This window comes from Fundulus heteroclitus, chromosome 14 (genome assembly GCF_011125445.2).
Source record: "Fundulus heteroclitus isolate FHET01 chromosome 14, MU-UCD_Fhet_4.1, whole genome shotgun sequence".
NCBI classification, from domain to species: domain Eukaryota; kingdom Metazoa; phylum Chordata; class Actinopteri; order Cyprinodontiformes; family Fundulidae; genus Fundulus; species Fundulus heteroclitus.
The window spans coordinates 16,725,228-16,739,988 of NC_046374.1; the positions used below are offsets into that span (position 1 = coordinate 16,725,228).

The following is a 14,761-nucleotide window of genomic DNA, read 5'->3' on the forward strand; positions in this document are numbered from 1 at the left end:
ACTACTAAAAGTATTAAAGTAGAAGTAATGCCCCCAACCCCATAATAATTATATAGTATTATAAGATAGACTTTATTGATCTCACAGTGGAGAAATTCACTTGTCACGTCAGCTTAATAATCAAAAAGAAGGAAATGGTGCATGAGGTATTTACAGTGCGTCCACATATATACTGTGGATCGAGAGAGAAAAAAAGTGATGTTAATATTAAAAAACATTGGATTGGCTGTTTCACCCACATACATGTCCATTGAAAACGACCCATTTAGTTCAATGCACATATATTAAAGGTGCATATAGGAGCAATACTGAGCATCAACGCGGGTTTCATGGAGCAGAAGATCTGATGCCTGGTTGCCTTTAAGTATTGGAGCAAAAAGTCAAACTTCAGAGACATCAGTAAGCTTTTAGTTGTTATTAGGATAGAAAGGAACATCCAAGCATAGCTACGGGAATATGTGAGGGCAACAGCTTTAAGATAAGAGGAAAATGGCCCGGCGATTTGCTTCTTTTGAAAACCTCGACACGTTTCTTGTGACCCTGTCGACAATTTTTCAACTCAACGTTTTTATGTTTCTGCGATGAAGCTCTAAAATCTCTTTGACCCGTTTTTGTCTGCCAGAAAGCTGCCTGACCAAAAGGACTTTGGCCGCCAAACGCTTAAAGCCAATAAGTAATCGGCTTTATACAGCTTTGGGTTGGAAAATGTGTCTTAAAACTGATGCCAACAAAAATGCTTAATAATTCTGCTCAGTGTCATTTTTTAAAAACACGTTTTATTATCTTTGAGTGACGTCTGACTCGTCCATCAGAAACCACTTTATTGGCTGAATGAAATGAATTATAACTCTAAATCTGCCAATTTATTTTAGCCTCAACTGTGTGAGATCTCAGCCTTTTTATGGCTACTTATCATTTGCCCCAAAAGCACCGAATATGTAAAATAAAATAAACGGTAAGTATGACTATGAATCCAAAAGGCCATCAGCACAGGTAAATAAATCCACGTGCCGGCAGGCCCTGAGTGGAGCTCTAACGAGGAACGTGGAGAGAACCTGGCTTTTCTGAACGTCATTTATTTAAAAATCGCTCCGATTTGTAGGAAGCTGCAACGCTCTGTTCTGCATTATGGACCCGCGATACTCCCATTTGACCCGCTACCTTCTGTGCTTTTAGGTAACGTTTGACATACAAGAAAAAGACTAAAAGATTATCAGGCACCATAGTTCGGTTTATAAAAAAAAAGATGTACTCTAGTTTTTCCAGCAGGTTTTGATTTGCACAAACATGTCTAGTGACGCCTAGAAAATCGACTGAAAATTTCCCAGTAACAAAAAATAAAAAAGTGAAAAAATACAGAAAGTGTTTTAAACTGTTAATCTAAACAGTGAAATTCAATAAAATAAGTTTTTGATGAGAAGCATGAGCAATAAATGTAAAGCATTATAAACATAGGTCAAAGTAAAGAAAATAAATAATAAATTGGTACCAGCTGCATCATTTAAAGTTTCTTTTCAAAACTTTTTATGTTTTATGCAATTGCAAATTTAACGGAGATGCTACAAATGTTCATTTCTCCCCTTGTCTCAACTTTGTAAATGTCTTGTCAGCAATTTATAGAATATTTTTGGACGTTTGAGATAAAAACTTCGAGGTCCGATTTAACCGTAAATCGATTTCCTGTCAACACTCAGCACCCCCACGCTGCCTTCCTCCTCCCATGTCTGTAAACAGTCCATGTCCATCAATTGGAGATTAGAACAATACTCATATCTCATGTATCATCGTAATTTTGAACTGTCTAATAATGGCTTTTAGGCCCATTTATTGACCGTGGTTCCCTTTATCCCCATTCAGGACAGCTCAGTAATAGAAATTTGATTATGACCAGTAACCAAACCAAAATAACTGAGTGACCTCGTGCTGAGAGATATTATTAATCCAGTCATAAAAACAAAGAATCCTCTTTGCTAACAAAATAAGATCAGAGGAAACCCCTTTAAACTCACTGTTATAAAAGGTATATAGACATGTATAATGCTTATAAAAACAAAGACCAAAAAACAGTTTGATTATGATAAAATAAGGTTATATACACCATCTTCATAGTGTCTTGATGGTCCTGTTTGAGCCAAAAAACTAATTCGCCCTCGGGCGCAATCAAACCAATATAAACAGATATGACGCCATCTAGCGACAGTATCGCAGAACTATCATAATGCAGGTTTGTTAATTAATAATTCACTGGTACACAAAGCGTGACTGAAGACCAACCATTATTAATTAAATAAATTGATCTACAGCAACTTTCAGAGCTTCATATCAGAACATTGACTCACGTCAGTCAACTCTGCGGTCACATCTGAGTCTCGGCAGGTGTAGCGTCCGCCTCAGTGAACACCAACGTTCGTACTGGATTCCCAGCGACATTCCAGTCTTTTCTCTTCTCGAATCATATATTTTTTGCGTTTTTGTTCACTGGATCTTGGACCAGTGAACCTTGGACCTTTTCTGCATTGTTTCGCTGGGAGATGCTAATAGCTGTTAGCCGCTGCCTTGTTTTAACTCCTGCTGCACATGCGCAGTGTCGTACTTCCATTAAAATTGTAAACACAAAAGGCTTTATTTACTAACAAATTGAGCAAAAACAAAGCATAAAATAACTAATACGTCAGCAGGATGTGATAATCCTTCATAAAAACTGTGTATGCAACCAGAGTGAGCTACTGATGTATAAGTAAATAAAAAAAAAAAAAAGTTAAATAACATGGCTATGCACCTTTACACACTGGAACAGACAGACATATTGTTGGTCCAAAACAAGAAGATTAAAGCTGAAAAATGTACAAAAATTCAGAAAGGCTACAACAAAAGCACCTGGTGAGGTTTCTTATATGCAAACCACTGAATCGTTGTGGTAATGATTATTGTTTTTTTTTCATCTGGACTAACTCCGATCAGCTGGATCTCCTCATGCATACCGCTTTGACTCATCTTGATGCTATACCTACACTAACGCAGTAAGTAGTTATTACCTTCGACAAATCACTGCTGAAGGCAGCAATGTTCAGCGTCTGAACCAGATCCAGTAACCAACCAAAGCTCCCAGCTTAAAACCGCGATCTAAGCGGGTCTCTAGGGGACAAAAACGCTTTTAATTGAGCGCACTTATCTGCAGCTTCTTATTGGTCAACTGCAACTCAAAAAAATAAAAGTTATAGAAGAATTGAATATAGACCAATGTGCAATTTATTTTCTATATGAATCCAGATTTGTAAAATGTTGGAATCAAGTGTTTTACTCTTCCAGGTTTTTCATGGCTGTGTAGGAAGCTCGTCTCACGAAGATATTTGAGCTTTTATCAGATTTACACATTATACCAGACAGATACATCCATCAATCCATCTGGGTAGGTGATCCCTACAGAGCTAATGGAAAAGCAACACTTAAAGTGATCTGAAGTGCTCTGAAAGCCTTTTTAACACGTCATGCACTATATCAGCATTGCAACGGACTGCCTGGATGCAACGTGTGGAGGTCTACTGTGGAGGTCTAAAGTACTGGGGCCAGGTGGATGGACCCTCACTGCCCTCGATGGAATCACTTAGAAAGAATTTTTTTACACCAAATTATTTAGTTTAAGCAAGAAAATACCTTTCCAATGCAATTTAGACATTTGCAGCAGTTTACAGTCTGTAATTCTGGGGGGAAAATCCCTCAGTTCACATCAAAACATCTACAAAGCTGGAGCCCAAAACAACAAATTAAACACAAACAAATGTAATGTTAACATTTTGTTTAGCTATCGCCATGAAACCTTCAGAAACGCTTTAATGTTCAGCCATTTCAGTAGTTACAATAAATATAATTTTGACATGTTAGCAACAGGGCAAATTCTGCTATGAAAAAAAACAGCAAACTGTTGTTTTCCAGGGAAACCTTATAATTCATAAAGATAAGAATTATTTCAGATTTACTTCTGGACACAGTTTTGCTCGTGCTCGAAAAGTAAAAGTGTACAGCTAGAAAGTTGATTAAAAGACAGGATTTATAACACTCTACGTCTTTCATGTAACTCAAACTAGGGCTGGACGATATAGGAGTAAAAACATATCGATAAAATAGAAATCATATTGGATCAATATTGATATTGATCAACAAATTTAAAACATATATTTAAATGCAGCCCTGGCCATTTTATGCTGTTGCTCATCAACCTATTTATTTATAGGTAAGGAACACAAATACTGAATTCAAACTCAACCCTTTATTCAACCAAGTTTTAACCAAAACTGCAAGTTCTTAAAAAACAAAAAAGAACATGTGCTCTCTGAACTCTTTGAAGGGGGCGGGGCTTGGTGACGATGCATTCCTGGGTCTGCGTTGTGATTGGTTGGGAGGATGTTACTACTGTAATATTAAACCACATGCTTAGAATGCATAAGGAAGGGAAACTGTTCTTCTATTGAACTTTTTGTTGACCTTTTACTTCTATCAAGGATATACGGCTATCGGTCGATATATTTTGTTACTGAATTATCGTCCAGCCCAACTCAAACACCAGTTAGTTTATTCCACTAAAGGTTCAACACATGAACAGAAATGCAAAAAAAAAGGAAAACAGCCCATGGATGATATTCTAGATGTTTCTTTTACGTTATCAATAGGGACCGACTATAAAACAGAGCCGCACCATATATCGCACATTTTATCATCATCACAATATCATGGATCACAATATGCTTAACGCAAAGAGCTGCCTGGAGCGCAATAGGCGTTGGCTAATTATTGAAGCGCCCTGCATTCAGACTCTAGTGCCCCTAATGTGTTTGCTGACCTTTGTTGTTTAATGCAACATGAAACGTTTAACACAAAGAAATGGTAAAGTTGCTAAAAATGACAGCTAAATTGTTTCAATCCCAAAACATCAGAAGTTGGATAGACTATAAAAAAAAATCGTGTTTTAGGTGGAAATGATGAATGTTTTTGTCTTTTAGCAGCTGGATAGATTAATCATTATCTAGGTTCTATGTTTGCTACGATCCTAAAGCAAGAGACATAAAAGTTTTATTTTCTTTCTTTATTCATCAAAAGTTATATTGTTATCGCAGCATTTACTTATATTATCGCGACATTTCCTGATATCGTCCAGCCCTACTATAAAACACTTCTGTCGCTGATGAATCGCTGCAGTCAGCTGCTCAACCGCAGCATCCGGGGATGTAGGGCCAGGCCATAATTCGATTAATTCAAATTTACAATTTATTAAGATTTATTTTTTGAAATAGAAAAAAAATCTATTTTATTTTGCATTCATTGGGCTTCCATGAAGAGAACAGCATGCAATGCTGAATATATGCTTAGGAAAATATATCTTCAAGATAAGATATATAAGACGACACGCTTTAATTTATTCATGTACTTTTTTTAAGTTAGTTTGAAGCTACCAGATGATAAAGCTAATCCTATGTTAGTAATGGTTGTCGTCCATTTATCAGTACCGAGGTGAAGGTGTTCGTTATATACTGATTTTAGGTCGTATCGATCCAAATTGATAGCCTCAAATGTGCCGACGGAAACATAAATAAAGGGGGTGACCATGACGCAAAAACTCAGAGAGGTTGGAATATTGTGACAGTAAAAAAAAAGAGGAAAAAAGTTAAGGAACATGTGGATAAACTGGAACCATTATGGTTAACATCTCTACGTAGAGCAGCAACACTAGAGCTGCATGAGCTCCAACATCATGCAGCTCTCGTGTTGACCTAGAAAAGGAGAAACACGCAGTAATCAAAGCCACCATCAAGCGTTTAGACCTATAAATGAATCGGATTACTTTGATACTTTTGCAGATTTTCTCAAACTGCAAACCAGATGTTGGCTGCAGCCCCTGTCCCATTTCGCCAGATTGCCATCGCAGAACGTCTGTGGATTCCATTAGGATCACGAGACGGAGCAACACGGAGCGGCGGGTAGCCGGAAAGCGGCGCTCGGCCTTCCAACCCCTTTTACAGACGGCGATCTGAAAAGTGTGGCAGGCTCCCCTGAGTCACCAGTGTGCAAAACGGGCTTTTGGGGGGGCTCGTGTTTCTAGCAGCTTTCCACGCCGCGGCCTTTTAAGGTTCGCAAAAGAGCTCAGGCTCAGTTGCCGCTAGGGCTGAACAATTGATCGCATTTTCAATATAATCACGATTTAAAAAAGCGCAATTTCCAAATCGCAGAGGTCTGCAATTTTTGGCTATGTAACAATTAGGGAATTAGCCACGTCCATTAGGTGTTGGTAATATGTTTAAAGTGGGTTTGCCTCCACATGGAAGGGAAGACAGTTGCAGCAGTTGCAACTTGTTTTAGAGTTTGTATAATCATACATAGCATTAAGTACAGGTCAATCAGTTCTTGTTTTGAATAGTCCTTGTTTACAAACATCTTTTTTTTAGAGGCCATTTTTGTTGCTTGTGGTTAACGCAGAGAAAAGTCAAAATTGCAATTTTGGTTGAAATATATTGTAGGCAGAACGCGATAATTTCTGCTCTGAGTTTAGATGCTGCGGGTCTTTTAGCACCTAATCTGCACAGCAAGGAAATAAAATGATTTGTTGTTTGTATATGTTTAAAAAGACATGATAAATAAACTGAAAAAAAAATTGCATTAAATCGCAATATTAAGAAAAAAAAAAAAAAAAATCGCAATTAGATTATTTTCCAAAATCGTTCAGCCCTAGTCGCCGCCGACATCCGGAAACACGAACGTGCTTTAAGCTCGGCCGTGGCGGCGGCATCCATCTTCCCAGCAACACCGACAAGGTCTCGTCTGACCAGAGCGCCTTCTCCTCACGTGTTCGCTGCGTCCTCCTGCATGGCAAACCGTGACTAGGAGATCCTACGGCTATCGTTCAATGATTGCTCCTTGTAGCTAGACCAATGCAGTGCAGGATTAACAGATCCCCTCTACCTGAGCAGCAGGTCTCTGCAGCTCCTCCATAGTTACCTATAGCCCTGTTTAGTGTTTTCCTGACACGCTCCCCTCAGCTGAGGCGTTTTCACGTGACCCACCGGTCAGAGCCGAGGGACGTTTTATTTAAGCCCGTCAGAGTGAAAGGGGGCTTAATATGAATTTCCCATAAACATTTAGCCAGCCACGCTTAATTAACCGACTCGTGTCATTCTATCACATAAAAACCACAAAGATCGTGGCTGCGATACGACAAAGGTTTTTTTTTTATTATTATTTTTTTTATTGTAAATGAAAGGGGTTTCGTCGAACGAGGGTGGAAAAGAAAGGAGAAAAACTCATCTGAAACTACAACGCATTTAACTGAAGCCTCGAGGGTCTCGCCGGGTGAACAAAAACCACAAACACACATTCCTGTGCAGGAAAATGCACAGCAGTCACACAGAGGAGGTGGTGGGGGGATTAATTGATAGAGGAGAGGGTAGACAGCTCTTTCTTGAGGAGAGGGTCAGGAGAAAGACGAGAGGAAGCCTGGGAATGAAAGGCCGGCTGGCAGGCCAAAGTGTTGGGAGACCTGGGGATCAGCAGGAGGAGGAGGAGGAGGAGAAAAGCTTGGCTGCAGTCCTGAAGGAAAGAAAAGGCAGGGATTTCACCAGATGATGGACTGAAGGAGGGAGGAAGGGAAGAGAAGGGAAGGGAAGGGGAGGGATGAGGATTAGGGCAAAGAAAGGCGAGCAGGGAATGCCTCCCATTGTAATGAGGATGTTTGGTGAGAAATGTGCCAACCTAAAGAAAGAAGCCGTGGATGTGGACCAGCAGCATGTAGCCATCAGGAATGATTATTCTCGCTGCACAGCTGCAAACAGCCTCCGATCTCCAGTTTGGCTCAAGTTTAAAGTTCCTGACCATGCATTATTTAAAAAAAAAAAAAAAAAGTAGTAAAACAAACCCTCCCCGTCCGTGCTTTCCCACAACACTGAGTTTTTTATTTAGTTGTTTAAATGTCTACTCCTATTCCCGTGCCATGCACCGAAAACCAGGAGAGAGAAAAAAAAAAAAGAAGGTGAAATCACGGCAGCTCACTCACTCACCCAAAGTCTTGGTCCATGGACTTGAAGAAGAATTTGTAGTTGGGCTTGTTGAGGACCTGCTTGAAATCCAGCAGGGTGAGATTCTCCGCAGCTATGGGGATCTTCACCAGGTACGGGGTCTCCTCTTCGTCGATGTGATAGATGATTTTGGTCTCCGCCATCTCTGCGCCGCGAAAGCCGGACCTTTTGTTTTTGTTTGTGTTTTTTTTTTCTCCCCCCCGAAAGGAGACGGAGGGGCGTCGAGGTAGCGCTAACTTGTTGAGGAGGGGGGACTCGGCTAGGTGGCTAACGAGATGAAGCGCCGAGCGGACGGACGGCGGCCGTTGGGATTTTTCTGGCCGAGCCCGCTGACACAAAGCGCCGAAAAGCGCCGCTCCAAACCTCCGCGGACGACTTTCCGCTCGCGCCGACGCTCGTTGCCCTCCGTTACCGTGGGGCAGAACACGGCAAACACGCTACATCCACACGGCTAAAACTTCCAGCAACTTTTCCCCCCAACAAAAACATAAAGAGGAGCAGGAGGGAGGGGAGGGGGGGCTAAAAAAACTTCTTCAACGCTTGTCGCGAGCCAACGCGGCGTGTGACGTAATTACGTAGCCCCCCCAAAAATTCTATTCACGTGCTGTCCCAGCCAGGCGCCGTCTACCAGGTAGGGAGCTCAAGGAGTGCCAGAGATAGGGAAAAAAAGAGAGATGTGTTCCTTTGAAAGAGTTTTGGTTGTTTTTTTTTTTTTTATTGGGGTTCTGTAAAGTTTAAATGGATAGTAATGAACTTTATAAAAAATACCTACGGAGCCCCTAAAGGGACATAGAAGGGAAAGAAACGTTCTCGTGTGCAGGAGATTGCTAATTTGTGTACTGAAATATTGTTACAACACGAAGATAACATGTTAATAGTTTAACAAAACGTACACACTGCCTTCCTTGTGTTTTTTGGCCGACAGTGTTATGAATATTTTTCACGTTTTCAAAATGTTTAACAGCAGATCTTCTTTTGCGGTCATCTTTAACATTGATGAAAAAAATAACTTATCTGATGCACATGACAACATATATGTTGTTGTTTTTTGTTTGTTTTTTTGTTTGTTTGTTTTTTTACAATATTATTCTTTTTTTTCTTCGGTGTCCCTAAAGGGGCTCTGTACATGTCACGGTAGGTTTGTGGAAAAGTGAAGAAATCCTGGAAGAGATGGAAGGCTAATGGCTACGGAGGGTTACAAGGGACAAAATTAAATAAATTAATATGTAATGAAATGAATTTACCATGAAATAATGGTACCATTAAATCTTTTTTTGTATTTATTAATATAATTAAACATCAATTTTCCAATAAAAAGCATGTTTCTCACATGTACAAAACCTTGTTAATGGTTATACCAAACAATACTCTATAAAATAAAAATAAATGGGAGCGAGGTTGAGAGGTTCCGACTAGAGATAGTCGGACTCACCTCGACGCACCGCTCTGGCTCCGGAACCAGTCTCCTTGAGAGGGGCTGGACATTCTTCCACTCTGGAGTTGCCCATGGTGAGAGGCGCCGAGCTGGGGTTGGCATACTTGTTGCCCCCCATCTCGGTGCCTGCACGTTGGGGTTTTCCCCGGTGAACGAGAGGGTGGCCTCCCTCCGCATTCGTGTGGGGGGACGGGTTCTGACTGTTGTTTGCGCTTATGCGCCAAACAGCAGTTCGGATTACCCACCCTTTTTGGAGTCCTTGGAAGGGGTACTGGAGAGTGCCCCTCCTGGGGACTCCCTCGTTTTGCTGGGGGACTTCAACGCTCACGTGGGCAATGACAGTGGGACCTGGAGGGGCGTGGTTGGGAGGAATGGCCCACCTGATCTGAACTCGAGTGGTGTTTTGTTGTTGGACTTCTGTGCTCGTCATGGATTGTCCATCACAAACACCATGTTCAAGCATAAGGGTGTCCATATGTGCTCTTGGCACCAGGACACCCTAGGTCGCAGTTCAATGATCGACTTTGTTGTCGTTTCATCTGACCTGCGGCCGCATGTCTTGGACACTCGGGTGAAGAGAGGGGCGGAGCTCTCCACCGACCACTACCTGGTGGTGAGTTGGCTCCGATGGCGGGGGAGGAAGCCGGTCCGACCGGGCAGGCCCAAACGTACTGTGAGGGTTTGCTGGGAACGTCTGGCAGAGTCCCCTGTGAGGCGGAGCTTTAACTCCCACCTCCGGGAGAACTTTAAACACGTCCCGAGGGAGGCGGGGGACATTGAGTCTGAATGGACCATGTTCCACGCCTCTATTGCTGAGGCGGCTAGTCGGAGCTGTGGCCGCAAGGTTGTCGGTGCATGTCGTGGCGGCAACCCTCGAACCCGCTGGTGGACACCAGCGGTGAGGGAAGCCGTCAAGCTGAAGAAGGAGTCCTATCGGGCTTTTTTGGCCTGTGGGACTCCGGAAGCAGCTGATGTGTACCGGCAGTCGAAGCGGCAGGCGGCTCGGCTGGTCGCCGAGGCAAAAACTCGGGCGTGGGAAGAGTTCGGAGAGGCCATGGAGAAAGACTTCCGTACGGCTTCGAAGCGATTCTGGTCCACCATCCGGCGTCTCAGGAGGGGGAAGCAGTGCAGTACCAACACTGTTTACAGTGGGGGTGGTGTGCTGCTGACCTCGACTCGGGACGTCGTGCGTCGGTGGGCGGAATACTTCGAAGACCTCCTTAATCCCACCAACACGTCTTCCATTGAGGAAGCAGAGCCTGAGGACTCTGGGTCGGGTTCTCCCATCTCTGGTGCTGAGGTTGCCGAGGTTGTTAAAAAGCTCCTCGGTGGCAAGGCTCCGGGGGTGGATGAGATTCGCCCTGAGTACCTTAAGGCTCTGGATGTTGTGGGGCTGTGTTGGTTAACGCGGCTCTGCAACATTGCGTGGACATCGGGGGCAGTTCCTCTGGATTGGCAGACTGGGGTGGTGGTCCCCCTATTTAAAAAGGGGGACCGGAGGGTGTGTTCCAACTACAGAGGAATCACACTCTTAAGCCTCCCTGGTAAGGTCTATTCAGGGGTTCTGGAAAGGAGGGTCCGTCGGATAGTCGAATCTCGGATTCAGGAAGAGCAGTGTGGTTTTCGTCCTGGCCGTGGAACACTGGACCAGCTCTATACCCTCAGCAGGATTCTTGAGGGGGCATGGGAGTTTGCCCAACCAGTCTACATGTGCTTTGTGGATCTGGAGAAGGCATTCGACCGTGTCCCCCGGGGGATCCTGTGGGGGGTACTCCGGGAGTATGGAGTACCGGACCCTTTAATAAGGGCTGTCAGGTCTCTGTACGACCGGTGTCAGAGTCTGGTCCGCATTGCCGGCAGTAAGTCGGACTCGTTTCCGGTGAGAGTTGGACTCCGCCAAGGCTGCCCTTTGTCACCGATTCTGTTCATAACTTTTATGGACAGAATTTCTAGGCGCAGCCAAGGTGTTGAGGGGATCCGCTTTGGTGGCCTTAGGATTGCGTCTCTGCTATTCGCGGATGACGTGGTCCTATTGGCTTCATCGGGGCGTGATCTACAGCTCTCACTGGAGCGGTTTGCAGCCGAGTGCGAAGCGGCCGGGATGAAAACCAGTGCCTCCAAATCCGAGACCATGGTCTTGAACCGGAAAAGGGTAGAGTGCCTTCTCCGGGTTGGGGAGAATGTCCTGCCCCTAGTGGAGGAGTTCAAGTATCTTGGGGTCTTGTTCACGAATGAGGGGAAGATGGAGCGGGAGATCGACAGGCGGATTGGTGCAGCGTCTGCTGTGAAGCGGGCGCTGTACCGATCCGTTGTGGTGAAGAGAGAGCTGAGCCAAAAGGTGAAGCTCTCGATTTACCGGTCGATCTACGTTCCTACCCTCATCTATGGTCACGAGCTTTGGGTCGTGACCGAAAGAACGAGATCCCGGATACAAGCGGCTGAAATGAGTTTTCTCCGTAGTGTGTCTGGGCTCTCCCTTAGAGATAGGGTGAGGAGCTCAGTCATCCGGGGAGGACTCAGAGTAGAGCCGCTGCTCCTCCACGTCGAGAGGAGCCAGTTGAGGTGGCTCGGGCATCTGGTCAGGATGCCTCCTGGACGCCTCCCTGGAGAGGTGTTCCGGGCACGTCCCACCGGGAGGAGGCCCAGGGGAAGACCCAGGACACGCTGGAGGGACTATGTCTCCCGGCTGGCCTGGGAACGCCTTGGGATTCCTCCAGAGGAGCTGGCCCAAGTGGCTGGGGAGAGGGACGTCTGGGCCTCCCTACTGAAGCTGCTACCCCCGCGACCCGACCCCGGATAAGCGGAAGACAACGGACGGACGGACGGACGGACGGGAGCTGGGGTTAAATAGTACAACTGATGATGTTGAATGGGAAACAATGTAAGGGTATTGATAGTGACATGTGGAAAGAGCTTGAATGGAAGATAAAGAAAAATAGGTTCTTAAGGACACCTTCAGTGCTTGATTTACAACTCTCTATTGATATGTCTGCTCATTCTTCTTAGCTCACACTATTAAGCATATTTTCTGATGTTGTCAAAATATGTTCTGTATTGTTCTCTAAACATATTGATAAAACAAAGTTAACCTTATATAATGAAGATAATGACCTTTTTGTTTTTTTAAAAGAGATTTTAACGACAAAGGCAGGCCTTTAAAATATAATAACTGAATATTGGTCTTCTTTAAAAAAGAGGAAAACATGCTGATACTTAGTAACAATCTTTAAGAAAAGAGTATTTTTGTGTCAAAGGGACACACACAGCATAAAGTAGGATTACGTTATAAATATAAACTGCCAGTTGTCCGTCTGGTTGGTTACATTTTATCGCTCAGTTGTGACGTCTGCTGTTGCCCTGAAGACAATAAGAGTTATTTATAAAGTTAAAATTAAATTTATACCTGGGGGGGAAAAATTGTGTTCAGTGAGTAGTGAGTGCCTCAACAACAGCAACAGTTGCTCATGTGGCCCTTTGGGAAAAGTAATTGCTAACGGCTGTCCTAAAGGAACAGCAGTTTATTGGACCTCACCAGCCGACCGGTGCTTGGGTTACACTCAGGTCTGAGGCTGCTGAGAGTCCAGTTACAGACAGGAGATTAAGACAAAACTGCTTGAAAAAATGTTGTATTTACGCTTTTGCAAATAGATCTAGGAAATAGCGGTCAATTGTATCGCTTCAGGCAGGCGGTGGCTGTTAACGTCCAATAATATTAATAATGAGATATCTTCACAAGCACCAGATAAAAGAGGATTCTTCATTAATCGTCTGCCTTGAGTTCCAGAATATCAGCTTTTGGAATTTTATTATAGTCACAAGCAAAAATGATTTAAAGTGAAGTTTGTTTCTTTTTTTTAACTTTCCCAAATGTTGTTTAACCAGCTTAATTTGAGGAATGATGACTTGCACAGTTTTTGTTTTCATAAATATAGTAATTTTATCAGACAACAACAAATGTCGGAAAATCGTTTGAAATTCCCCGGAAAATTCCAGTGCTGATTATTTACTTTAAGTCGGTTTCAAATGATTTCTGCCAAATGGGCCTCTCTTAAACCAATAAAACACTCCAAATGCATGAACACATAGACGCAATACAGAGAAAAAAAAAAAAGAAAACGTAAGCACAGGAGCATTATCTAACAACCACATAATAGAATCTGTGCAACCTACCACTGTTCATATTCATAACATTATTTCAACAGTTCAACAAATCAAAAATGGGGCACAGACAAGATCCGAGTTTAAGTAATTATGATTATTATGATAATATCATAAAAGAAGCAGTTTTACACTGCCATTTATTTCATCTGTTTATTTAAAACATGTTCATTCGTGATCCTTGGTAACATTGTGTGTGTGTTAGGTGAGGCGGGAGTCGTTGGCAGAACAGTTATGGTACAATTACATCCTCTGTAATGACATTATCAGGCATGATAAACAGGAAGCTCCACTCATGGCCACTTTATTAGGTACACCTGTTTGGGACGTTGACACAGATTTTGCAAATCAGCCCGTCTTGCGGCGTAGATGACCTGCTGTTGTCCAAACCGAGCATCAAAACGGGGCAGAAAGGAGGTCTAAGAAGAGAGGTGTTGCTTCTAATGCCGGACCAGCGGGTCTCAGTGTTTTAAGGAACCGCTGATTCTGCTGGGATTTTCATGCACAGCCATCTGTCATGGTTGTGTTGAATGCGTTGATGTCAGAGGCCGGAGGAGAATGGGCACCAGGGGTGGATTTACCATTAGGCGGAACTAGGCAGTTTCCCCAAGTTCCTGGGGGCCCCGTTTATCCAGCCAGGCTTTGATAAAGATGTTGTTTCATCAGACTAAGAGAGTCCAGCATCATCCACTCTGCTGGTAAGCAGTCAGCACAGTGTACTTCCTGAAGATGACCCAGCTCTGGCCAATCAGCTGTCTGACCATCCACGCTGCTCAATAGTACTGAGAGGACCGCTCCAGGTGAAGAACAGGAAATGGAGACGGGCGCAGATTTACTTCCAGCTATTATTTCATTCATATAAAAAAATGGAGATAAGCAGATCATGGCTTGTCTAATAGAAAAAGGGACAAAAGAAAACATAGAGGAAAACAACAAGAAAAGGGATAAGAGAGGGACAAAAGGTAGAAAAAAATGTATGTCTATTAAAATTTTTGTATCTGCATATAATGGGTCTGTTTCATGTGTTGTCTTCACAATTCAGAGGGCCCCATGCCTTTCTTTGCCTAGGCCTTATAGGAAAATTCCCTAAATCCGCCCCTGATGGGCA

General features: G+C 43.3%; 1 protein-coding gene across 1 annotated transcript in view; it reads right to left on the reverse strand.

The window, feature by feature from the left end:
* The window catches only part of dvl2 (dishevelled segment polarity protein 2), a 28,438-nt gene extending 19,834 nt beyond the window's left edge, over positions 1-8,604 (reverse strand). The window contains exon 1 of the mRNA XM_021322659.2: positions 8,043-8,604. Within this exon, the coding sequence (XP_021178334.2) occupies positions 8,043-8,203 (161 nt within the window). The 5' untranslated portion in view covers positions 8,204-8,604. The remainder of the gene's footprint in view (positions 1-8,042) is intronic.
* Between the last annotated feature and the right edge of the window lie 6,157 nt (positions 8,605-14,761).